This window comes from Neovison vison, chromosome 12 (genome assembly GCF_020171115.1).
Source record: "Neovison vison isolate M4711 chromosome 12, ASM_NN_V1, whole genome shotgun sequence".
Lineage (NCBI taxonomy): Eukaryota > Metazoa > Chordata > Mammalia > Carnivora > Mustelidae > Neogale > Neogale vison.
The window spans coordinates 135,230,204-135,255,333 of NC_058102.1; the positions used below are offsets into that span (position 1 = coordinate 135,230,204).

A 25,130-nucleotide genomic window follows, 5' to 3' on the forward strand; every position below is an offset into this window, starting at 1 on the left:
ATTTATCTATTTAAAAAGATTTTATTTATTTGACAGAGAGAGAAATCACAAGTAGGCAGAGAGGGGGGGGGGGAGGAAGCAGGCTCCCTGCGGAGCAGAGAGCCTGTCGTGGGGCTCGATCCCAGGACCCTGGGATCATGACCTGAGCTGAAGGCAGAAGCTTTAACACACTGAGCCATCCAGGCACCCCTAGCTCAATTCTTTTAAAAGGAAGAGCAAATCTTGAAGAAGTCCCAAAAGTTCATTTTTGCATTTATTTCCTTTGTCTTTGGAGACATATCATTTTTTTAATTTTTGTTTTTTATAATCGTATAATATGATATTTTTATGCACAGAGGTACAGGTCTGTGAATCGCCAGGTTTATACACTTCACAGCACTCAGCATAGCACATACCCTCCCCAATGTCCATAACCCCACCCACCTTCTCCCAGCCCCCCTCCCCCCAGCAACCCTCAGTTTGTTTTGTGAGATTAAGAGTCATTTATTGTTTGTCTCCCTCCCAATCCCATCTTGTTTCATTTATTCTTCTCCTACCCCCTTAACCCCCCTTGTTGCATCTCCAGGAGACATATCTTGAAAGACGTTGCTGTGGCTGATATCGAAGAGGTTACTGCCTATCTTCTCCTCTAGGATTGTGATGGATTCCTGTCTCACATTGAGGTTCTTTTATCCATTTTGAGTTTATCTTTGTGTATGGTGTAAGAGAATGGTCGAGTTTCTTTTTTCTACATATAGCTGTCCAGTTTTCCCAGCACCATTTATGGAAGAGACTGTCTTTTTTCCACGGTATATTTTCCCCTGTTTTTTCAAAGATTATTTGACCATAGAGTTGAGGGTCCATAGCTGGGCTCTCTACTCTGTTCCACTGGTCTATGTGTCTGTTTCTATGCGAGTACCATGCTGTCTTGGTGATCACAGCTTTGTAGTAAAGCTTGGAATCTGGTAACTTGATGCCCCCAGTATTGGTTTTTTTTTTCAACATTTCCTTAGTGATTCAGGGTCTCTTCTGATTCCATCCATACAAATTTTTAAGATTATTTGCTCCAGGTCTTTGAAAAATACTGGTGGGGTTTAGATCGGAATGGCATTCCAAGTATAGATTGCTCTAGGCAGTATAGACGTTTTAACAATGTTTATTCTTCCGATCCAAAAGCATGGAATGGTCTTCCATCTTTTTGTGTCTTCTTCGATTTCTTTCATGAGTGTTCTGTAGTCCCATGAGGACAGATCCTTTACCTCGTTGGTTAGGTTTATTCCCAGGTATCTTATGTTTCTTGGTGCTATATTAAATGGAATCGATTCTCTAATTTCCCTCTCTGTATTTTCATTGTCAGTGTATAAGAAAGCCACTGTTTTCTGTACATTGTCTTTGTATCCTGCCACGTTACTGAATTGCCGTATGAGTTCTAGTAGCTTGATGATGGAGCCTTTTTGGTTTTCCATATAGTGTATCATGTCATCTGCGAAGAGAGAGAGTTTTTGACTCCTTCACTGCCAATTTGGATACCATTTCTTTCTCTTTGTTGTCTGATTGCTGTTGCTAGGGCTTCTTTTTTGTGTGTGTGTGTCCTTTTTTTTCCAATTTATTTATTTTCAGAAAAACAGTATTCATTATTTTTTCACCACACCCAGTGCTCCATGCAAGCCGTGCCCTCTAGAATACCCACCACCTGGTACCCCAACCTCCCACCCCCCCGCCACTTCAAACCCCTCAGATTGTTTTTCAGAGTCCATAGTCGCTCATGGTTCACCTCCCCTTCCAATTTACCCAAAAGCACATACCCTCCCCAATGTCCATAACCCTACCCCCCTTCTCCCAACCTCCCTCCCCCCAGCAACCCACAGTTTGTTTCATGAGATTAAGAGTCACTTATGGTTTGTCTCCCTCCCTATCCCATCTTGTTTCATGGACTCTTCTCCTACCCACTTAAGCCCCCATGCTTACGACTTTTAAGACATTTCCAGTTTCAAAGAATTGATAGTGATGCACATAAGTCTTGCTTCTAGAAGGTGAAGTTAAGGTAAAGAAATGTGGTAGCAGACACAGTATGGACTAGAATTTCTCCAACTTTAGTAATCAGAGACCTTGCTAAAAATGCAGATTGTGAGCAGCAGGTTTGGGATTCTGCATTCTGACCTCTCAGGTGATGCCAATGTCTGTGGTCCCTGTGTCATGTGCTCTGTAGCAAGGGGTTTCTGTAGAGAAGTCTGGAAGGGCCAGTGGATAGTTCAAGACACCATGGGATCAAGGAAAAGCATTATTTTGTTTTTATTTGTGAGCATGCTTTTAGCTAGAGGGGAGCAAGGAGACACAGAGAGGTTATAGATGTGAGATACTAGGGCTAAATAAAGAGGAAAGAAGCGGTGAAGATAAACCCTAGTAAAATGGGTGTAAAAGCAGAATGATCAAGACCATAGATCCAGAAATAACTCTGTTTTAAAGATTTCTTTCTTTCTTTATTTTAGGGAGAGAGAATGAGAGAGACAGTGAGTGATTAGGGGGACAGGCAAAGGGAGAGGGAGAGAGATGCCTCAAACAGGTTCACTTCTGAGACTAGAGCCTGATGCGGGGTTCAATCCCAAGACGGTGCCATCATGACTTGAGCCGAAATCAACAGCTGGATGGCCAATCCGCTGTTCCACCCAGGTGCCCCCAGAATTACTTTTGAAGAAGAGGGATAGTGACAGGAATGAGGGAAAAAAGAAGGACACATTAGCTGGGAAATTTTGGAGTTGATGAGGAAACTCCAGAGAATTCACTTGAGATGGCTTGAGGGTATTTGCACTAAACAGATTAAATCATAGCAGCTCTACAGAGAAAACTGAAAGCAGATGGAGTGCTAGACATGGGGTAAATCATAGCCACGTATTCATCTTCCTCAGTCTACTGGACACCAAAGATATATGTTTGATTAATATTCATTATTTAAATGAGATATAGAAGCTATAGCTTTTTATTTTATTAACATAGGTAATTTATTGATATTATTGCTGATTGAAAAACCCTTTAAAAACTGACATTGTCTGTTCATATCTTCTACCCATTTTTTTATATGATTGTCTGTTTGTGTGGGTTGAGTTTGAGGAGTTATATAGATCCTGGATATCGACCTTTTGCCTGTACGGTCATTTGCAAATATCTTCTCCCATTCCGTGGTTGCCTCTCTGTTTTGTTGACTGTTTACTTTGCGTGCAAAAGCTTTTGATCTTGATGAAGTCCCAAAAGTTCATTTTCACTTTTGTTTCCTTTGCCCTTGGAAACATATCTTGAAAGAAATTGCTGTGGCTGATATCGAAGAGGTTACTGCCTATGTACTCCTCTAGGATTCTGATGGATTCCTGTCTCATGTTGAGGTCTTTTATCCATTTTGAGTTTATCTTTGTGTACGGTGTAGGAGAATGGTCAAGTTTCATTATTCTACTTGTAGCTGTCCAGATTTCCCAGCACCATTTATTTAAGAGACTGTCTTTATTTCAATGTATATTTTTACCTGTTTTGTGGAAGATTATTTGACCATATTGTTGAGGGTCCATATAAGGGCTCTCTACTCTGTTCCACTGGTCTATGTGTCTGTTATTATGCCAGTACCATGCTGTAATATAAAAAATGGGCAGAAAATATGAACAGACCCTTTTCCAATGAAGACATACAAATGGCTATCAGACACATGCAAAAATGTTCATCATCACTAGCCATCAGGGAGATGCAAATTAAAACCACATCGAGATACCAACTTACACAAGTTAGAATGGCCAAAATTAGCAAGATAGGAAACAACGTATGTTGGAGAGGAGGTGGAGAAAGGGGGACCCTCTTCCACTGTTTGTGGGAATGCAAGTGGGTGCAGCCACTTTGGAGAACAGTGTGGAGATTCCTCAAGAAATTACAAATAGAGCTTCCCTATGACCCTGCAGTTCCGCTACTGGGTATTTACCCCAAAGATACAGATGTAGTGAACAGAAGGCCATGTGTACCCCAATGTTTATAGCAGCAATGGCCACGGTCGCCAAACTGTGGAAAGAACCAAGATGCCCTTCAACGGACGAATGGATAAGGAAGATGTGGTCCATATACACTATGGAGTATTATGCCTCCATCAGAAAGGATGAATACCCACCTTTTGCAGCAACATGGACGGGACTGGAAGAGATTATGCTGAGTGAAATAAGTCAAGCAGAGAGTGTCAAATGTCCTATGGTTTCACTTAGTTGTGGAGCATAACAAATAACATGGAGGACAAGGGGAAATGGAGTGGAGAAGGGAGATGAGGGAAATAGGAAGGGGAGGTGAACCATGAGAGACGATGAATAACAAACTCTCTGAAAAACAATCTGAGGGTTTTGAAGGGGCAGGGGGTGGGAGGTTGGGGGTACCAGGTGGTGGGTATTAGAGAGGGCACGGATTGCATGGAGCACTGGGTGTGGTGCAAAAACAATGAATACTGTTACTCTGAAAAGAAATAAAAAATTAAGAAAAAAACCCTGACATTGTCTAACAAATCAAAGTACTTTTGCAAGCAAAAGTACTTATGGGGTTGGATCCCTACATGCTAAAATTGTTAGTATCTGTAAGTATGACACTGATTTTGAAATACAAAAGATTTTCAGTGCCTAAGTATTCTGTGGCAACTAAATAGAGTTCTTCCATTTTGATAGTCATATTTCCCTATTGACAGCTTATTGTACATTATTTCTTAGATGTGTTTTATATACCTTCTTGCATGAGTGGATCAAGAAACTTTAAGATGGGGACACCTGGGTGGCTCAGTGGGTTAAAGCCTCTGCGTCCAGCTCGGGTCATGGTCACGGGGTCCTGGGATCGAGCCCCGCATCAGGCTCTCTGCTCAGCAGGGAGCCTGCTTCCCCCTCCCTCTCTGTCTGCCTGTTTGCCTACTTGTGCTCTCTCTCTGTGTGTGACAAAGAAATAAATAAAATTAAACAAACAAACAAACCAAAACCCAGAAACTTTAAGTTGCCTAAACTAGAGGATACAGGAAATGTAGGCATATAAGTAGCCCACATGGGGATGGACAAAATGAGTACTTTTAGTAACCCTTATCCCACAAGTGTATATTCTAGATGATCAGTTCATAAGTCTTTGCTTGATGAAAAGTCAATTATGCATTCAGTGGACCTATCATCAGCACTCTGTACTCCTACATTACAGGACAAATTGAAGAAGGTCATATATACTTAGAGTCCAATGGTGTAAGTGATTCTGCTGTGCTGCCTTAAGGATGTGGTGTAGCATTCTACCAGGGGCTTTCACGTTTGTCCGCTCAGGGTCACGATTTGTTCCTCTCCTTAGAAATTGTTCTTCTGCCCAACCCACCTTCCTGTCTGCAGAAACACCCCCAAACCCATTTGTAATCTGAGCCAGCCACGAGGATTCAGCTTAGTACTCAGTGCATGAATGTTTGTTGGCCTCTATATGTACAGAGAGTTAACTATATGACCCTTTTGCTTTTTAGCTTCTCCAGGAAAATATTCCTACGTGAAGGTAAAACTTACATTTTTATTTTGAGGTTTTAACTACAGGTTGCATGAAATGTCCATTATGTCTTAATCATATTGTTTCAATGCCCATTCAGCCTGCTGTGGAGGGGAAATATTGTATTCCTAATCGGCCCAGAGAAATGGAGGAAATTAAAGAATCCCAATCAGGTAAATTTTACAATGCAAATGTAACGGTGTAAAGAAGTCCACTAAAATATTTGAAATGCTCAAAGCATTCTTCTTCTGAAGTCTCTTTATTTATTTATTTATTTATTTATTTAATTTCTTTGGGGAACCTTCAGTGACTGTTCTGACATAAAGAAGGTAGATGTTATTGCAGATATCTATGTTTGAACAAAAGATATTTACAAGCCTAAGAAAAAGAGCTTAAGAAACATGTAAGCTTTAGCTGAAATCTTTTATTTATTTATTTCTTTATTTATTTATTTTAAAAGATTTTATTTACTTGGCAGAGAGAGAAATCACAAGTAGGCAGAGAGAGAGAGGGGAGGAAGCAGGCTCCCTGCGGAGCAGAGAGCCTGTCGTGGGGCTCGATCCCAGGATCCTGGGATCATGACCTGAGCTGAAGGCAGAAGCTTTAACCCACTGAGCCATCCAGGCGCCCCTAGCTCAATTCTTTTAAAAGAAGAGCAAATCTTGAAGAAGTCCCAAAAGTTCATTTTTGCATTTGTTTCTTTTGCCTTTGGAGACATATCATTTTTTTAAAATTTTTATATTTTTATAATCCTATAATATGATATTTATATCCACAGGGGTACAGGTCTGTGAATCGCCAGGTTTACACACTTCACAGCACTCAGCATAGCACATACCTTCCCCAATGTCCATAACCCCACCCACCTTCTCCCAATCCCCCCCCCCAGCAACCCTCAGTTTGTTTTGTGAGATTAAGAGTCATTTATTGTTTGTCTCCCTCCCAATCCCATCTTGTTTCATTTATTCTTCTCCTACCCCCTTAACCTCCCTTGTCGCATCTCCAGGAGACATATCTTGAAAGAAGTTGCTGTGGCTGATAATCGAAGAATTTACTGCCTATGTTCTTCTCTAGGATTGTGATGGGTTCCTGTCTCACGTTGATTTTCTTTTATCCATTTTGAGTTTATCTTTGTGTATGGTGTAAGAGAATGGTCGAGTTTCATTCTCCTACGTATAGCTGTCCAGTTTTCCCAGCACCATTTATGGAAGAGACTGTCTTTTCCCCTGTTTTTTCGAAGATTATTTGACCATAGTGTTGAGGGTCCATAGCTGGGCTCTCTACTCTGTTCCACTGGTCTATGTGTCTGTTTCTATGCGAGTACCATGCTGTCTTGGTGATCACAGCTTTGTAGTAAAGCTTGGAATCCGGTAACTTGATGCCCCCAGTATTGGTTTTGTTTTTCAACATTTCCTTAGCGATTCAGGGTCTCTTCTGATTCCATCCATACAAATTTTTAGGATTATTTGCTCCAGGTCTTTGAAAAATACTGGTGGGGTTTAGATCGGAATGGCATTCCAAGTATAGATTGCTCTAGGCAGTATAGACGTTTTAACAATGTTTATTCTTCCGATCCAAGAGCATGGAATGGTCTTCCATCTTTTTGTGTCTTCTTTGATTTCTTTCATGAGTGTCTGTAGTCCCTTGAGGACAGATCCTTTACCTCGTTGGTTAGGTTTATTCCTAGGTATCTTATGTTTCTTCGTGCTATATTAAATGGAATCGATTCTCTAATTTCCCTCTCTGTATTTTCATTGTCAGTGTATAAGAAAGCCACTGTTTTCTGTACATTGTCTTTGTATCCTGCCACATTACTGAATTGCTGTATGAGTTCTAGTAGTTTGATGATGGAGCCTTTTGGGTTTTCCATATAAAGTATCATGTCATCTGCGAAGAGAGAGGGTTTGACTCCTTCACTGCCAATTTGGATACCTTTTATTTCTCTTTGTTGTCTGATTGCTGTTGCTAGGACTTCTTTTTTTGTGTGTGTGTGTCTTTTTTTTCCAATTCATTTATTTTCAGAAAAACAGTATTCATTATTTTTCACCACACCCAGTGCTCCATGCAAGCCGTGCCCTCTGCAATACCCACCACCTGGTACCCCAACCTCCCACCCCCCCACTTCAAACCCCTCAGATTGTTTTTCAGAGTCCATAGTCGCTCATGGTTCACCTCCCCTTCCAATTTACGCTAAAGCACATACTCTGCCCAATGTCCATAACCCTACCCCCCTACTCCCAACCCCCCTCCCCCCAGCAGCCCACAGTTTGTTTCTGAGATTAAGAGTCACTTATGGTTTGTCTCCCTCCCTATCCCGTCTTGTTTCATGGATTCTTCTCCTACCCACTTAAGCCCCCATGTTGCATCACCACTTCCTCATATCAGGGAGATCATATGATAGTTGTCTTTCTCTGCTTGACTTATTTCGCTAAGCATGATACGCTCTAGTTCCATCCTAGGACTTCTTTTTTTTTCCAATTTATTTATTTTCAGAAAAACAGTATTCATTATTTTTTCACCACACCAGTGCTCCATGCAAGCCGTGCCCTCTATAATACCCACCACTATGTTGAACACGAGTGGTGAGAGTGGGCCTCCTTGTAGTGTTCCTGATCTCAGTGGGAAGGCTGCAAGCTTTTTACCACTGAGGATGATATTTGCTGTGGTTATTTCATAGATAGGTTTTATGAAGTTGAGGCATGTTCCCTCTCTCCCTGTACTTTGAAGAGTCTGAATCAGGAATGGATGCTGCATTTTGTCAAATGCTTTTTCCTGCATCAATTGCGAGGACCATGTGGTTCTTCTCTCCTCTATTATTGATTAGCTCTATCACATTGATTGATTTGCGAATGTTAAACCATTCTTGCAACCCAGGGATGAATCCCACCTGGTCATGGTGGATAATCTTTTTAATGTGCTTTTGGATCCAATTTGCTAGGATCTTGTTGAGAATCTTAGCACCCATACTCATCAGCGATATCGGTCTGAAATTCTCCTTTTTGGTGGGGTCTTTGCCGGATTTGGGCATTAGGTTAATGCTGGCTTAAAGACAGTCTCTTCCATAAATGGTGCTGGGAAAATTGGACAGCTCTATGTAGAAGAATGAAACTCAACCATTCTCTTACATCGTACACAAAGATAAACTCGAAGTGGATCAAAGACCTCATCATGAGACAGGAATCCATCAGAATCCTAGAGGAGGACATAGGCAGTAACGTCTTCAACATTGGCCAGAGAAACTTCTTTCAAGCTATGTCTCCAAAGGCAAAGGAAAGAAAATTGAAAATGAACTGTTGGGACGTCATGAAGATCAAGAGCTTCTGCACAGCAAAGGAAAGAATTGGCAAAACAGAGAGGCAACCACGGAATGGGAGACAATACTTGCAAATGACAGTACAGACAAAAGGTTGTTGTCTAGGAGAAGAATAAATGAAACATGATGGGACTGTGAGGGAAACAAACCATAAGTGACTCTTAATCTCACAAAACAGAGGGTTGCTGGGGGGAGAGGGGTTGGAGAAGGGGGGTGGGGTTATGGACATTGTGGAGGGTATGTGCTTTGGTGAGTGCTGTGAAGTGTGTAAACCTGGCGATTCACAGACCTGTACCCCTGGGGATAAAAATATATGTGTATAAAAAATAAAAAAATTTAAAAAAGGTTGATATCTAGCATCTATAAAGAACTCCTGAAACTCAACACACACAAAAGAGACAATCATACATATAAAGAAATGGCTAGAAGATATGAGCAGACCCTTCTCCAATGAAGATATACAAATGGTTATCGGACACATGAAAAAACGTTCATCATCACTAGCCAATAGGGAGATGCAAATTATTATGCACCATCAGAAAGGATGAATACCCAACTTTCGTAGCAACATGGACGGGACTGGAAGAGATTATGCTGAGTGAAATAAGTCAAGCAGAGAGAGTCAATTATCGTATGGTTTCACTTAGTTGTGGAGCATAACAAATAACGTGGAGGACAAGGGGAGATGGAGTGGAGAAGGGAGATGAGGGAAATTGGAAGGGGAGGTGAACCGTGAGACACAATGTATAACAAACTCTCTGAAAAACAATCTGAGGGTTTTGAAGGGGCAGGGGGTGGGAGGTTGGGGGAACCAGGTGGTGGGTATTAGAGAGGGCACGGATTGCATGGAGCACTGGGTGTGGTGCAAAAACAATGAATACTGTTACTTGAAAAGAAATAAAAAATTAAGAAAAAAACCCTGACATTGTCTACCAAATCAAAGTACTTTTGCAAGCAAAAGTACTTATAGGGTTGGATCCCTACATGCTAAAATTGTTAGTATCAGTAAGTATGACACTGATTTTGAAATACAAAAGATTTTCAGTGCCTAAGTATTCTGTGGCAACTAAATAGAGTTCTTCCACTTTGATAGTCATATTTCCCTATTGAAAGCTTATTGTACATTATTTCTTAGATGTGTTTTATATACCTTCTTGCATGAGTGGATCAAGAAACTTTAAGATGGGGACACCTGGGTGGCTCAGTGGGTTTAAGCCTCTGCGTTCAGCTCGGGTCATGGTCTCGGGATCCTTGGATTGAACCCCGCATTGGGTTCTCTGCTCATCAGGGAGCCTGCTTCCCCCTCCCTCTCTGTCTGCCTGTTTGCCTACTTGTGCTCTCTCTCTCTGTGTGACAAATAAATAAATGAATAAATAAAATTATAAAATTTTATTAATAAAGAATAAAATAATAAAAATAAATAATAAATAATAAATAAAACTAATAAAATAAATAAATAAATAAATAAAATATAACAAACAAACGAACCATGAAACCAACAAACCAGAAACTTTAAGTTGGCTAAACTAGAGGATACAGGAAATGTAGGCATAGCAGTAGCTCACATGGGGATGGAAAAAATGAGTACTTTTAGTAACCCTTATCCCACAAGTGTATATCCAAGGCAATCAATTCATAATGCTCTCTCTGATGAAAACTCAATCATGCCTTCAGTTGAGCTATCCTTGCAAACGTGGACTGCCTAAATTACAGGGCAAACGGAAGAACGTGGTTAATGCTTGTCGTATAATGATAAAAAGGATTCTGCTGTACTGCACTAAGGATGTGATGTAGCATTCTACCATTGGCTTTCATATTTGTCCTCTCAGGGTCATTATTTATTCCTCTCATTAAAAGTTGCTTTTCTCCCCACAGTCAGCATGTTCACATTGGTATATGTGCAGTCTTCTCCATTAGTTATGCTCCTTTGAAACATCATCTGACTTTCGAAATCCTAACTGCATGTTTTTTGGGGCATATATTCTGTTATTTTGTTCAATACTTATAATGGGTTCATATTTCTGTCTTGTCACTGTCCTAAGCCACCTTCCTATCTCTAGAAAGAGAAAATGAAAACCTAATGTGTCCACAGCCAGGCATGAGGATTCATCTTAGTACTAACTGCATGATAATGTAGTTGTTTTTCATAGGTACATATAATTAACTATATGTCCCTTTTGCGTTTCAGAGTCTCCGGGAGAATATTCTTTGTTGAAGGTAAAACTTATATTTTTATTTTGAATCGTTAACTACAGATTGTATGAAATGTACACTACGTACTAATCCTATTGTTTCAATACCTCGGCAGCCTCCTGTCGAGGAGAAACATTCTGGTCCTAAGAAAGGAGGAGAAATGGAGGAAACACAAATATCCAAGTCAGGTAAATTTTACCATAGGAATATAAGAATGGAAAGAAGTACATTTCAATATTTAAAATGCTCACAGTCTTCTTCTTCTGAATTATGATTAATTTTTTTTGACCAAGTTCATGTGGAGGATTGGACATAAATAAGGGAGAGGGTATTGCTGATATTCATGTTAGAACAAAAGATATTTACAAGCCTATGAAAAAGAGCCTTTTTTTGCATTTTAAATTTTTTATTTTTTATTCCCATGTATACAGGTCCGTGAATCACCAGGTTTACACACTTCACATCACTCACTAAAGCATATACCCTCCCTAAAGTCCATAACCCCTCCCCCTTAGAAAAAGAGCTTTTAATATTTATTAGTTTTAGGTCCGTTATTTTAAAATGAGAAGCAGACTATTTGATATGCAGGAATAATATCAAGTGAGTTTCCACTACTAAAACCTGTCAGAGTAGTGGACCCAAATTCCCCCCCCCCCTTCCTGCTTTCCTCACAGTTTGGCAAACATTAAGGACTGATGTGGCAGATTATGCAGAGCTATATCTTGGTTAGCAGTAAGTGTGTGTGTCTTAATGGCTATAACATGGTGGTACTTCCTAAGTAGTATCATTGTGTGCAAAGTAAGAGAATTGGAAGGGGAACGAAAGCAGGGTCAGTTTGCTAGAATCAGGGAAGCTTTAGCCATGATTCAAAGTCCATTAGAAAGTTAATGACTTTTAAGGCATTTCCAGTTTTGAAGAATTGATAGTGACAAACGTGAGGCTTGCTCTGGAAGGTGAAGTTAAGGTAACAGAATGTGGCAGCGACTCAGTATGGGCCAGAATTTCTCCAATTTTACTGAATCATCAGAGACCTTGTTAGAAATGCACATGGTGAGGGGCGCGTGTGTGGCTCAGTGGGTTAAGCCTCTGCCTTGGGCTCAGGTCATGATCTTAGGATCCTGGGATTGAGCCCCGCATCTGGCTCTCTGCTCCGCAGGGAACCTGCTTCCACCTCTCTCTCTGCCTGCCTCTCTGACTACTTGAGATCTCTGTCTGTCAAATAAATAAGTAAAATCTTTCAAAAAGTAATGAACAGTATGACCACAGGTCTGGGCTCCTGCCTTCTGACCTGTCAGGTGATGTGAATGCCAGTGATCCTTGAGTCATGTGCTCCATTGCAAGGGTGTAGACTTCCACCTACGCACACTTGGAAAGGCCACTGGATACTTCAAGACCCCACAGGATGAAGGAAAACATTATTTTCTTTTTATTTGTAAGCATGTTTTCAGCTTGAGGCGAGCAAGGAGATGCAGAAAGGGTTGTCATAAATGTAAGATATCAGTGCTAAATAAAGCGGAGAGAAATCTTGGAATAATCCATAATAAAAGGGATGTCAAAGCAGAACAATCAATACCATAGTTCCAGCAATAACTCTGTCGTAAGGATTTCTGTATTTATTCTATGGAGAGAGAATGAGAATGACAGAGAGTGATCGGGGGAGGGGCAACGGGAGAGGGGAGGGATTCCTCAAGGAGACTTGCTTCCAAGCCTGGAGGCAGATGTCCGACTCTATCCCGGGACATTTCGATCATGATGGGAGCTGAAATCAAGAGCCAGATGTGCAATCTGAGGCTCTGTTCACATGTCCCCAGAAATTACTTTTTTTTTCTTTTTTTCAGAAATTACTTTTGAGGAAGGGGACAGTGATGGGAACAAGGGAAAAAAAAAAAGCATGTTAGCTGAGAAGTTTTGGAGTTGAGCAAGAAACTCCAGAGAATTCACTTAAGATCGTTCAAGGGTATTTGCACTAGAACGTATTTAATCATAGCAGCGCCACAAAGAATACTGAAAGCAGATGGAGTGCTAGACATGGGGTAAATCATAGCCACATATTCATCCTCTTCAGGTCTATTGGACATCAAAGATACAGGTTATTATGGTATTTATTATTCAAATGAGATACTGAAGCTATGCCTTTTTTTTGTAAAGATATTTAATTTTTTGATATGATAGTTGTTTCCAAAAACCCTTGAAAGACTGATATGATCTACCAAATCAAACTCTTTTTGGAAACTATAGAATTACAGGATTAGTTCCCTAAATGTTAAAATTTTTATTATTAGTAAGTGTGAAACTAATTCTGAAATACTTATTTTTAAAATTTTAATAAATAGAATCTTTTTAAAAAGATGAATTAGGAGAAAATAATTTCTTTTAGGCTTTTTTTAGCATTCACTTGAGAGTGGGTGGCAGGATTATATTTAGACGTTTGTGCCCTGCTGGGAATACTAGGTAGAGGTCTAAAGATTGCTTATTGAAAACAAAGTTTCTTAGCCTTATTTTTATAGCTTTAAATTTACAAGTTTTGGTCAAATTATATTCAATGTAACTAGAAAAAGCAGCTTCCCAAGCCAAATATTAAAATATTTCCTCATTCTCTATGACTTTATTTTAGAGTTGGCTTTCCCAGCAATAATGGGAATCACTGAGAATTTACTATATGGTACCATCTTCTCAACTATGTATGCACTGTCTATCTCCTTGTTGTATTATTTTTATTTTTTTTTAGAGAGCAAGAAAGTGGGGAGGGAGAGAGGGAAGGCAGAAAGGGAGTGAGGGAGAGAACCCTAAGCAGCAGGCTTCATGCTTAGCATGAGGTCTGATGTGGGGTTCGATCTCATGACCCTGAGATCATGACCTGAGCTGACATCCAGAGTCAGACACTTAACTCACTGAGCCACCCAGATGCCCCTTTATTATTATTATTATTGTAATTATTACTTAATGATTTTATTTATTTGAGAGAGATTGAGAGAAAATTGGGAGGAGGGGCAGAGGGAGAAGCAGACTCCCCACTGACCTGGGAGCCTGATGCAGGACTCCATCCCAGGACCCAGTCATGACCTGAGCTGAAAGCAGCCATTTAACTGACTGAGCCACCCAGGTGCCCCCCTTCATTAATTTTGATGAATAGGTGGAATATTGGTTTTCAGGAGTACTATATCATTTAAATATAATATTCTCCTGATACTCAGTCTATTGATTAACCATATCTAATTTGTGCTCTACTTAATATACCAGTTAACTCAGGACCTTTCATCAGTCATATGATCAGATTGGTACTAATAAATTGTACAGTATTTTTTTCACCCTTGTAGTTTTATGTTCTTTCTTTACTTGTATACTAACACTGTATTTTCAAAAGATTTTCAATTATCTCCTAGAGTAGTGAATACAGACAATAAATTCAAAGTTCTTTACCTCTACAAGGGACTTGCTCCTGTTACTTCCTCATGAGCTTGGTGGATCCAAGAAGCAGGACTTTTAAAACAAAGCACCTACAGGAAGATATGGGACAGAAAAATTATAAAATAAATACATGCAACTTAAAACAGTTCATGTAGAATAATTCCCACTTGATGCCTTTTGTAAAGTAATGAGCAGAGTTGGTTGCTCGGGACCCAAGATTGTGTGTTTATTCATTTAATATAGATTTATTCTGTACTGGCCCTGATAATTTTATATCCTCAATATTTCTAGAACGATTCTGTCAGTTTAGGTGTACTTCATCTTTATTTTGCATCAGTGCCTTCTCATTCATCTCCCATCTTTTATTACAATGCCTCTCAAATTCATCCCTCCCCACAGCATTTAGAGTGATCTGCCTCAAATGCAAATATGACTGTGAACCATTGCTGAAAATATGTTTGTGTCCAGGTATCTTAAAATTACATATAAAGCTTTCATAATTTTGAGTTCTGCTAAACTCTCTAACCCTTTCTACTGCCTGCCCTTTTCTCTGCCATTCTGAACTGCTGGTGATGTCTTCCTCTTTGATTCCTGTATTTTAGACAGATATTTACCCTGTTGCTTGCTTCTCTCCCTTGTCTTATTACGGGCTTGTATACCCCGCCCATTTTCCGCCCTCTGGCCCCTTTGCATCTGTCTGACCTCAGTGTTGCTGTCTCAGTTCAGGCATTATCTCTACAAAATCCATTCCTGACACCTTTTATCTACATTCTTCTTTAAACCTGGGTACCTAGCACTTACTGGGTACTCAGTAAATAATTACTGAGTAAAATAAAGAGTGTTTACACAGAGATGATTTATGAGATTATCCCATACAGGGACTCCTGGGGGGCTCAGTCAGTTGAGTGTCCAACTCTTGATTTTGGCTCAGGTCATGATTTCAGAGTTGTGAGATCAAGCCCCATGTGGGGTTCAGTGCTGGGTTGGGAGCCTGGTCAAAATTCTCTCTCCCTCTTCTCCTCCCCCCCCTTAAAAAAAGAGAAAGAGAGAGATTGTCCCATACAGTCAAGTAACAAAAGGAATATATATACATAAAGAAGTATCTTACAGTTCATGTGGTGAAGACGCACTAGAAAAATCTGTATAGTACTAATGTAGCCCCAAGGAAAAAAATCTATTTATCTAAGGAAGGGTAGCCTTAATCAAGGATGACTTTATGTAGCAGTCTGTGTCCTATAAGATGTGAAGAAATTTGTCAAGTAGTAGAGGAAAACATTTTAGGAATGTTTACATTCATCAGGGAAATACACCCCTAGGAAGGCTGTACACTGATACAGGCATAAAAAATACTAGTAATTTTGGAAACCATGAATAATGTTGCAGTTGAAGCTTAGGGTGTTTTTTAAGAGATACTACAACAAGGTAAAGAATAGTCTGTTGTGATTTTATATCTTTCTGCTGCATTTTTAAAAATTTTATTTATTTGACAGAGAGAGAGAGAGAGCGATCACAAGTAGACAGAGAGGCAGGCAGAGAGAGGAAGGGAAGCAGGCTCTCTGGGAGCCTGATGCGGGGCTTGATCCCAGAACCCTGGGATCATGACCTGAGCCAAAGGCAGAGGCTTAACCCACTGAGCTACCCAGGGGCCCCTCTTTCTGCTGCATTTTAAAAATTTGTTTCTGATTGTTTTGTTCCTTGATATTAGGTGGGCAAATTTGTGAATGATTCTTTGAGATGTTTGTATGCCTTTAACCTAGTGACATTTAGTATTTCCCAAATGGTTTGCTGAAATTTTTGATAATTAAAAGTATTTCTTAAATATTCAGCTAAAGATTAAGTTTAATTTAAACTCTTAATTGATGAGATGTTGTTTTCTATCTTTATGAAAGTCATAGTTTTTATCTAACCATTCTAATTTGTCCATTTTAATAAAATATATAGATTTTTCAGCAGAACTAGACTTAGGAATGACAACAGAAAAAGAGGAAGAAAGTTTTAATGAAAGTGAAAATAAACACCTTCAGGTATATACAAATTTAAATTTAAATTTCCAATTTTATATTGTTTTCCCTGCTTTAAGAATGTAACATAGTTCAATTGAAATTATCTTCTGAACAGAACGTATCGAATTTGATAGATTATAACTTAATATTTAGTTTTTGTAAAATTTTACAAGTTACCAAATTTAAGATATTGTTAGAATTTATAGTAGCTTATAGTTAAACTTTATCCTTGGATTTGGACCAAAAAAATTCCTGAATATTGTTTGCTTCTTCCATTTTTGTAAGTTTTTACATGCTAAAAAGGTAACATCAAATACTGAACCGTATGTTTAAGCAGTTGAAATTATGAGCAGTATAACAATGATGACTACTGACTTAGACTCATGTAGAAGGAGTGGTTCTTGGTGGTTCTTAATGTGCAGTTCTCAGTGGTTCAAAATGTGCAGTTCTATATTGCCTGTCACTAATGCCAAGATTAAAGATTTATTTTGCCTTGTGATCTCTGTGTAGTTGACTTCAGAGAGTAGGGTCATAAAATCAACACAATTGCCTATTGTAGAATCACACCTTCCAGGATGGGACCTTTGTAGTTGGGTAATAAACAGGCACATTTTCAGTTATTTCATTTCAGTATAGGGAATCTGTAAATATTATTAACATTTTTTTTTATCTACTCTCAGTGGACATTACAATAGCTGGATACAGGCAGATAATTTATAGTGATGTATAATACTATCATAGTATATAATTTGAATTAAAATTTAGGAATTTATTTTTCTTTTCTGATTGATGTTTATTGATTTTGGCTCCATAATAAGTTTGCCTATTCTCTAGTTATTAATCTTTAAAAAACATCCTCAAATGCCGTATTGGGGCTCACTGTTTAAGGTATGGCAAGATAAAATGTTTTTAAGTTTGTAACATTGAAAATCATGTAATTCATTGTTTGGTAGATGTAACATGTAATGAATTGTTTAGTTTAAAAAACTGACAAAGTTAAGTTTATGGATTTGTGTTTTTCTTCTGTTTCAGGCTAGGCAAGTTATTTTTCGCTTCTTAGTTACAATCCAGTGACTTGGGAGCAGCTTAACATAGATTAAGAAATTTAACAGTTAAATTTTAATTATTTTCTAGTTTTTACTTTGTCCATACTTGATTACTTAAAGATAAATTTATTTTACAAACATGTATGCTGACAGGACATCTGAAAATCAAATACAGCACTTTCACTTTCCAGTTTTGTATCTGTCAAAAATGGCCCAGGAACCAGGAATGAATAAGGAATGTGATAGAGAGGATGATATATTGTTATATTCAGAACATCCCTCTGTTCAAAAGTGTGAGGACATGTGGACCAAACAGGACACATTAGAGTGGAAAAATAAGTTAAAACTCATCAACAGAGAGTTAAAGCAGAAGTTTGGTGAAGTTTGTGAAAAAAAACAAAAAAAAACAACAAAAAAACCCCAAACCAAACCAAACCAAAACAAAAAACAAAAACAACATTACTGCTTATCCTAAGGAAGAGTCACTACATGGTCCCTTTACAGAAGGAGCAAACTTAATGGAAATACCTTCTAATTTGACAAATGATAGATTTTATTGTGAGAAAAAAGATGCATTTGCAGTGCCTGTCTTTGTCACACTTCGGGCATTACCTGAACAGAAAGAGTCTAGACTCAAAAATGTCGTTCTTTCTCATTCATTCTGGGATTGTAGTTGCCGGTCATCTTCTGATCTTTCCTTAAGTGAAAATAAATCAGACTCTGAAAATGATAACAAATCAGACTTTGAGCATATTTTTAACAAAAATGAGTTTTGATAGTGACAGAGAACATAAAAAAGTAAGGAATCCACGGGTTACATTTGAAGTGAAAGAAGACCAAGAGTTTGACATGCAAATGGCAAAAAAGTATAAACCAAACTAGTTATTTTAAAGATTTTATTTATTTGTCAGAGAGAGAGAGCAAGACAGTGTGTGCACACAAGCAGGGGGAAGTACTGGCAGGAGAAGCAGGCCTGAACTCTGTCCCAGGACTCTGGGATCATGACCTGAACCCAAGGCAGATACTTAACCAACGAGGTACCCATGCGTCCCAATTCCTCTCTTTTTATTGAAACAGAAATGAAGTAGAATTTATAAAAATTGCAGTTACTTGTAATGATAAACATAAAATATTTTTATCAATTAAAATTATGACAAACTAAGAGTCAAATGATATAATTAATGAAAAAAGTTCTGGGATGCCTGGGTGGTGCAGTTAGTTAAGGGCCTGCCTTTGGCTCGGGTCATGGTCCCAGGATCCTGGGATGGGGTCCTGCATTAGGCTCCCTGCTCAGTAGGGAGCCTGCTTCTCCCACTGCTGGCACCTCCTCCTGCTTGTGCTCTCTCTCTCTCTCTCTCTGATGAATAAATAAATAAAATCTTTAAAACATGTATAATTAATGAAAAAAGTTCATTTTAATGAATAAACTAGTAACAATTGTCCTTCGTATCAAACTTCTATTAAAGATTGAAGAAACGGAGAAGCACCAAAATGATGAAGTGGCAGTATTAGAAAGCATATATTCTTCTTCTGCTGCTGGACTAATGCATCCAAAAGGGAGTGGAAAAACTGGTAACAACCTATGTCCTATTACAGAAAATGAAGAATCTAATGGGTAAGCCTGTAGCAATATTTAAATAGTAGGTAATTATTATTTTCCTATAAAACAAATTCTAGTTGGAGCTACACTCATGATTAACAAATTTTATGTTTTTTAATAAGGCTATTTCATCTTGGGTACTAATCAGAAAAATTTAAATAATGAGATACCATTTTTTGCAATCATAATGATAAATATTTTATTAAAAAATTAACAACCAAATTTAGCAAATGTGAAGAAAAGGGCATTCTTTTTTTTTCAATTCATTTATTTTCAGAAAAACATTATTCATTATTTTTTCACCACACCCAGTGCTCCATGCAAGCCGTGCCCTCTATAATACCCACCACCTGGTACCCCAACCTTCCACCCCCCCGCCACTTCAAACCCCTCAGATTGTTTTTCAGAGTCCATAGTCTCTCATGGTTCACCTCCCCTTCCAATTTACCCAAATTCCCTACTCCTCTCTAACGCCCCTTGTCCTCCATGCTATTGGTTATGCTCCACAAATAAGTGAAACCATATGATAATTGACTCTCTCTGCTTGACTTATTTCACTCAGCATAATCTCTTCCAGTCCCGTCCATGTTGCTACAAAAGTTGGGTATTCATCCTTTCTGATGGAGGCATAATACTCCATAGTGTATATGGACCACATCTTCCTTATCCATTCATCCGTTGAAGGGCATCTTGGTTCTTTCCATAGTTTGGCGACCGTGACCATTGCTGCTATAAACATTGGGGTACAGATGGCCCTTCTTTTCACGACATCTGTATCTTTGGGGCAAATACCCAGGCATGCAATTGCAGGGTCATAGGGAAGCTCTATTTTTAAATTCTTGAGGAATCTCCACACTGTTCTCCAAAGAGGCTGCACCAACTTGCATTCCCACCAACATTGAGATATCACCTTACACCAGTTAGAATGGCCAAAATTAACAAAACAGGAAACAACATGTGTTGGAGAGGATGTGGAGAAAGGGGAACCCTCTTACACTGTTGGTGGGAATTCAAGTTGGTGCAGCCTCTTTGGAGGAAAGGACATTCTTATACACTGTTGTTAAATAAAATTGGTAAACCCTTTCTGAAGGTGATTTAGCAGTGTGTTTCAAAAATTTTAAATATTCTGACCCCTTATCCCAAGAACTTCATTGCCAGAACTAGATCCTATAGGAAAATGTGACTTGTGTAAACACACACACACACACATTATAAGGACATTTATTATACATTATATATATATACATACATATATATATATATAATGACATACATTAAGGATATTTATTATAGCATTATTTTCATATAAAAAAGTTGGAGATAGTCTTAAGTATCTGTCAATAGGGAAGTAAATTTTCACCCCTGTAAAACAATGTAGTATGTTTTACTGTTGGAAAAAATGAGTTTAGGTCTACAAGGTACTGATTGTTTAACAAAGTATATTTAAAGTTTTTGGTTTGATGTCATGTTTTATGCAAATTTTAGAATACTTTTATTTACTTATTTATTTTTCTATCCCAGCATTTCTTTTTCTTTCTTTCTTTTTTTTTTTATTATGGTATGGTAGTCACCATACAGTACATCATAAGTTTTTAATGTAGTGTTCTGTGATTTGTTGTTTGTGTATAACACCCAGGGCTCCATGCAACACATGCCCTACTTAATACCCATCATTGGGCTCACTCAACTCCCCCACCTCATTCCCCTTTAAAATCCTCAGTTTGATTCCCAGAGTCCATAGTCTCTCATGGTTCATCTCCCCCTCTGATTTTCCCCCCTTCATTTTCCACTTCCTTCTAATTCCTCCATGCTATTCCTTATGTTCCACAAATAAGTGAAACCATGTCATAATTGTCTTTCTCTGTTTGACTTATTTCACTCAGCATAATCTCCTTCATTACGTTGATGCAGATGTTGGTATTCACCCTTTTTGATGGCTGAGGGATATTCCATTGTATATATGGACCATATCTTCTTTAACCAACAGACGACCATATCGTCTGTTGAAGGGTACCTCTGCTTCTTCCACAGTTTGGCTATTGTAGACATTGCTGCTATGAACATTGGGATGCATATGGCCCTTCTTTTTATTACATCTGTATCTTTGGGGTAAATACCTAGTAATGCAATTGCTGGGTCTTAGGGTAGCTCTGTTATATATATAATATATCTAATATGTATATTAGACTATACCCAACTTTTTTATATGAAAAAATATATATGATTAGATATTAATATATATTTATATAAGGTTTTTATTTATTTATTTGACAGAGAGAGATCACAAGTAGGCAGAGAGGCAGGCAGAGAGAGAGGAGGAGGCAGGCTCCCTGCTGAGCAGGGAGCCCCATGCAGGACTCAATCCCAGGACCCTGAGATCATGACCTGAGCTGAAGGCAGAGGCCCAACACACTGAGCCACCCCCGCACCCTGTTTTTAACTTTTTGAGGAACCTCCGCACTATTTTCCAAAGCGGCTGCACCAACTTACATTCCCAACAGTGCAACAGGGTTCCCCTTTCTCCACATTCTCTCCAATACTTGTTTCCTGTCCTGTTAATTTGAGTCATTCTAACTGGTATAAGGTGGTATCTCAATGTGGTTTTGATTTGAATTTCTCTGATGGCTAATGACGATGAACATTTTTTCATGTGTCTGTTAGCCATTTGTATGTCTTCTTTGGAGAAGTGTCTGTTCATGTCTTCTGCCCATTTTTTAAATATAATTTTTTATTTTTTTAATATATAATGTATTATTAGCCCCAGGGGTACAGGTCTGTGAGTCGCCAGGTTTACACATTTCACAGCACTCACTATAGCATATACCTTGCCCAATGTCCATAACCCAACCACCCTCTCCCTACCCCCCCCTCCAGCAACCCTCAGTTTGTTTTGTGATATTAAGAGTCTCCTATGGTTTGTCTCCCTCCTGATCCCATCTTGTTTCATTTATTTCTTTCCTACCCCCCAAGTCCTCCATGTTGCCTTTCAACTTTCTCATCTCAGGGAGATCATATGATCATTGTCTTTCTCTGATTGACTTATTTTGCTCAGCACAATACCCTCTAGTTCTATCATCGCAAATGGCAGGATTTCATTTCTTTTGATGGCTGCATAGTTGTCCATTGTATGTATGTATGTGTGTGTGTGTGTGTGTGTGTGTGTGTACCACATCTTCTTTATCCATTCATCTGTTGATATCCATTCATTCATCTTGAAAGAACATCTAGGTTCTTTCCATCGTTTGGCTATTGTGGACATTGCTGCTATAAACATTCGGGTGCCTGTGCCCCTCCGATCACTACATTTGTATCTTTAGGGTAAATACCCCGTAGTGCGATTGCTGGGTCATAGGGTGGCTCTATTTTTCATTTTTTGAAGAATCTTCATGCTATTTTCCAGAGTGGTTGCACCAGCTTGCATTCCCACCAACAGTGTAGGAGGGTTCCCCTTTCTTCGCATGCTCACCAGGATTTGTCATTTCCTGACTTGTTAATTTTAGCCATTCTGACTGGTGTGAGGTGGTATCTCATTGTGGTTTTGATTTGTATTTCCCTGATATGGAGTGATGTGGAGCACTTTTTCATGGGTCTGTAGTCCTGCACATTTTTTGACTTGATTATTTGTTTTTTGGGTGTGGAGTTTGGGAAGTACTTTATAGATCTTGTATACCAGCCCTTTATCTGTAGTGTCAGTTGTGAATATCTTCTCCCATTCTGTGGGTTGTCTCTTTGTTTTGTTGACTGTGTCCTTTGCTGTGCAGAAGCCTTTTATGTTGAGGAAGTCCCAAAAGTTCATTTTCACTTTTGTTTCCTTTGCCTTTGGAGACATGTTCTGAAAGAATTTGCTGTGGCTGATGTTGAAGAGGTTACTACCTATGGGCTGCTCTAGGATTTTTTTTTTTAAATTATTATTTATTTATTTATTTTCAGAAAAACAGTATTCATTATTTTTTCACCACACCCAGTGCTCCATGCAAGCCGTGCCCTCTATAATACCCACCACCTGGTACCCCAACCTCCCACCCCCCTGCCAGCTCTAGGATTTTGATGGTTTCCTGTCTCACATTGAGGTCTTTCATCCATTTAGAATTTATCTTTGTTTATGGTTTAGGAGAATGGTCGAGTTTTTTTTTTTTGAAAAATAGAATACTTTTAAAATCTGATGTGTTGCAAAAGGAAGTTACCTGCTATACTGGCACACTTATTACCAACAAAATTGCTAGTCACTAGGTTTTGGTTTTGGTTCCTAATGCATGAGTGCTCAAATGTTGGACCCTCAAATTGATCTGAATATTACCAAGAGATTTCATATGGCAACTTGTCCCATGTTCTATGCAAACTTTCATTTGACCCCTGTGCTATAAACTAAGATGCTGCTAATGTGTTGAATCATCTTCTTAAGGTACCATGCATGCGTGCTATTATCCTTCCTTTTTAAAGAGAATCTATTTCTATATGCACCCCACCAAAATTTTCAATAGTAACTTCAAATTATAGAATTTATGAGAATTCAATTTACAAAATAGGAATATTTTCTACATTCTAAACCCCTTGTACTTTCCTTACAGAATTTTAATCTGACTAATGATTTTGGATAGTAGAAGATACCCTAGAGTTAGATGATTTTTATCAAGCATGAAATACTGCTGTTGGAACTTAGAGTTTTTCTGTGGTCTTTCCAAGCATGAGAAAAATGATATTCAGGTTATATAATACTATATATCTAGAAAATGTTTAAGGAGCCTTTTGCTTGTATAATTTCATGAATTATTTAATTCCTTGGTCTGGCTTTTTAAAAAGATTTTTTTTTCTTTATATTAGAAAGAGAGTGGGGGGTGAGGTGTGGTGGTGGGGAGAGGGACAAGCCAGCTTGGCACCGAGAGAAGAGCCCTGTGCAGGGCTTGATCTCACAACCCTGAGATCATGGCCTGAGCCAAACCAAGAATCAGAGACTTAACCGACTAAGCCACTCAGGCATCCCCTTGGTCAGGCACTTAAAAAAAAATAGTGCTACATATATGCAATTTAAAAAATTTCAAGATATTACAAAAATACTACATCATCATTGTGTAAGGATTGAACTAAACAAGAAAATTAAGTCATCTATGATCATTCCACTTAGCTATGAAATCCTTAAAAGAACCATGTAAACTCAGTGATCCTTATTTCCCTCCCATTCACTATTGAATTCTCACTAGTAATTTTCACTCCCATTACTCCAGAATTGACTTTTCAAAGGTTACCACCGATTTTCATTTTAATAAATCTAGACATAATTTCTTAGATCTCGTTTTATTTAACCTATCAGCAATCTTTGACCCATTGGAAAACTCTCTTCTCCAAAATTCTGTCTTCGTTTAGCTTTCAGAATATCACTCACTCACCTGGTTTCCCCACTGCCTTTCTAGTCTGTACATCTCAGCCCGATTTGCTTCTTTCTCTTCATTCTCCACCTCTTCCACATTGAAGTCTTCCAGGAATCAGTCCTTGATCTTCCTTCTCTTGACTTTTACTATCTTGAATATTTTAATGATCCTCAAGGTTGTATCGCCAGCCCACATCTCTCTGTGGGATTCCAGACCTACATACAAAACCACCTATTTGATATTTCTTTGGGATAGTTATTGGGTATTGCAAAATTATCATGTCCAAAATTGAACTACTGATATGCTTTCTTATACCTGCCCTTCTTGTCTTTCCCAATTAAGTTAATGACAATTCTTCTAGTTGCTCTGCCAAAAAACTTGGTATCATCTTTGACTCCTGTCTTTTTCTTTTTCGTACATGTCCCATCTATTCTGTCAGCAAATCTTGTCAGGTCTTCTTTCAAAATATATCCAGAAGCCAAACACATCCTCCATGACCAAGCCACCGTCATCTGTTGTCTATATAAGTGTAATAATTAACTAATTGGTCTTCTTGTTTGTTTGTTCTTTTGCCTTTTCTTTTTCCATTAATTCTAAACACAGTGGATCTTTTAAAACACAAGTCAGATTATGTCTTCCTCTGCTCAAACCCCAATTGTCTACGATTTCACTCAGAGTATGTGCCGAAGTTTTTTCTAACACCTACAA

General features: G+C 38.6%; 1 protein-coding gene across 1 annotated transcript in view; it reads left to right on the forward strand.

Moving 5' to 3' along the window:
* LOC122891046 (ankyrin repeat domain-containing protein 26-like) overlaps nucleotides 1–25,130 on the forward strand; it is a 114,144-nt gene that overhangs the window by 27,022 nt on the left and 61,992 nt on the right. Inside the window, exons 14-19 of the mRNA XM_044226426.1 lie at nucleotides 5,474–5,502; nucleotides 5,594–5,666; nucleotides 10,995–11,023; nucleotides 11,115–11,187; nucleotides 16,349–16,431; nucleotides 18,923–19,071. Coding sequence (XP_044082361.1) covers nucleotides 5,474–5,502; nucleotides 5,594–5,666; nucleotides 10,995–11,023; nucleotides 11,115–11,187; nucleotides 16,349–16,431; nucleotides 18,923–19,071 — 436 coding nt within the window. The remainder of the gene's footprint in view (nucleotides 1–5,473; nucleotides 5,503–5,593; nucleotides 5,667–10,994; nucleotides 11,024–11,114; nucleotides 11,188–16,348; nucleotides 16,432–18,922; nucleotides 19,072–25,130) is intronic.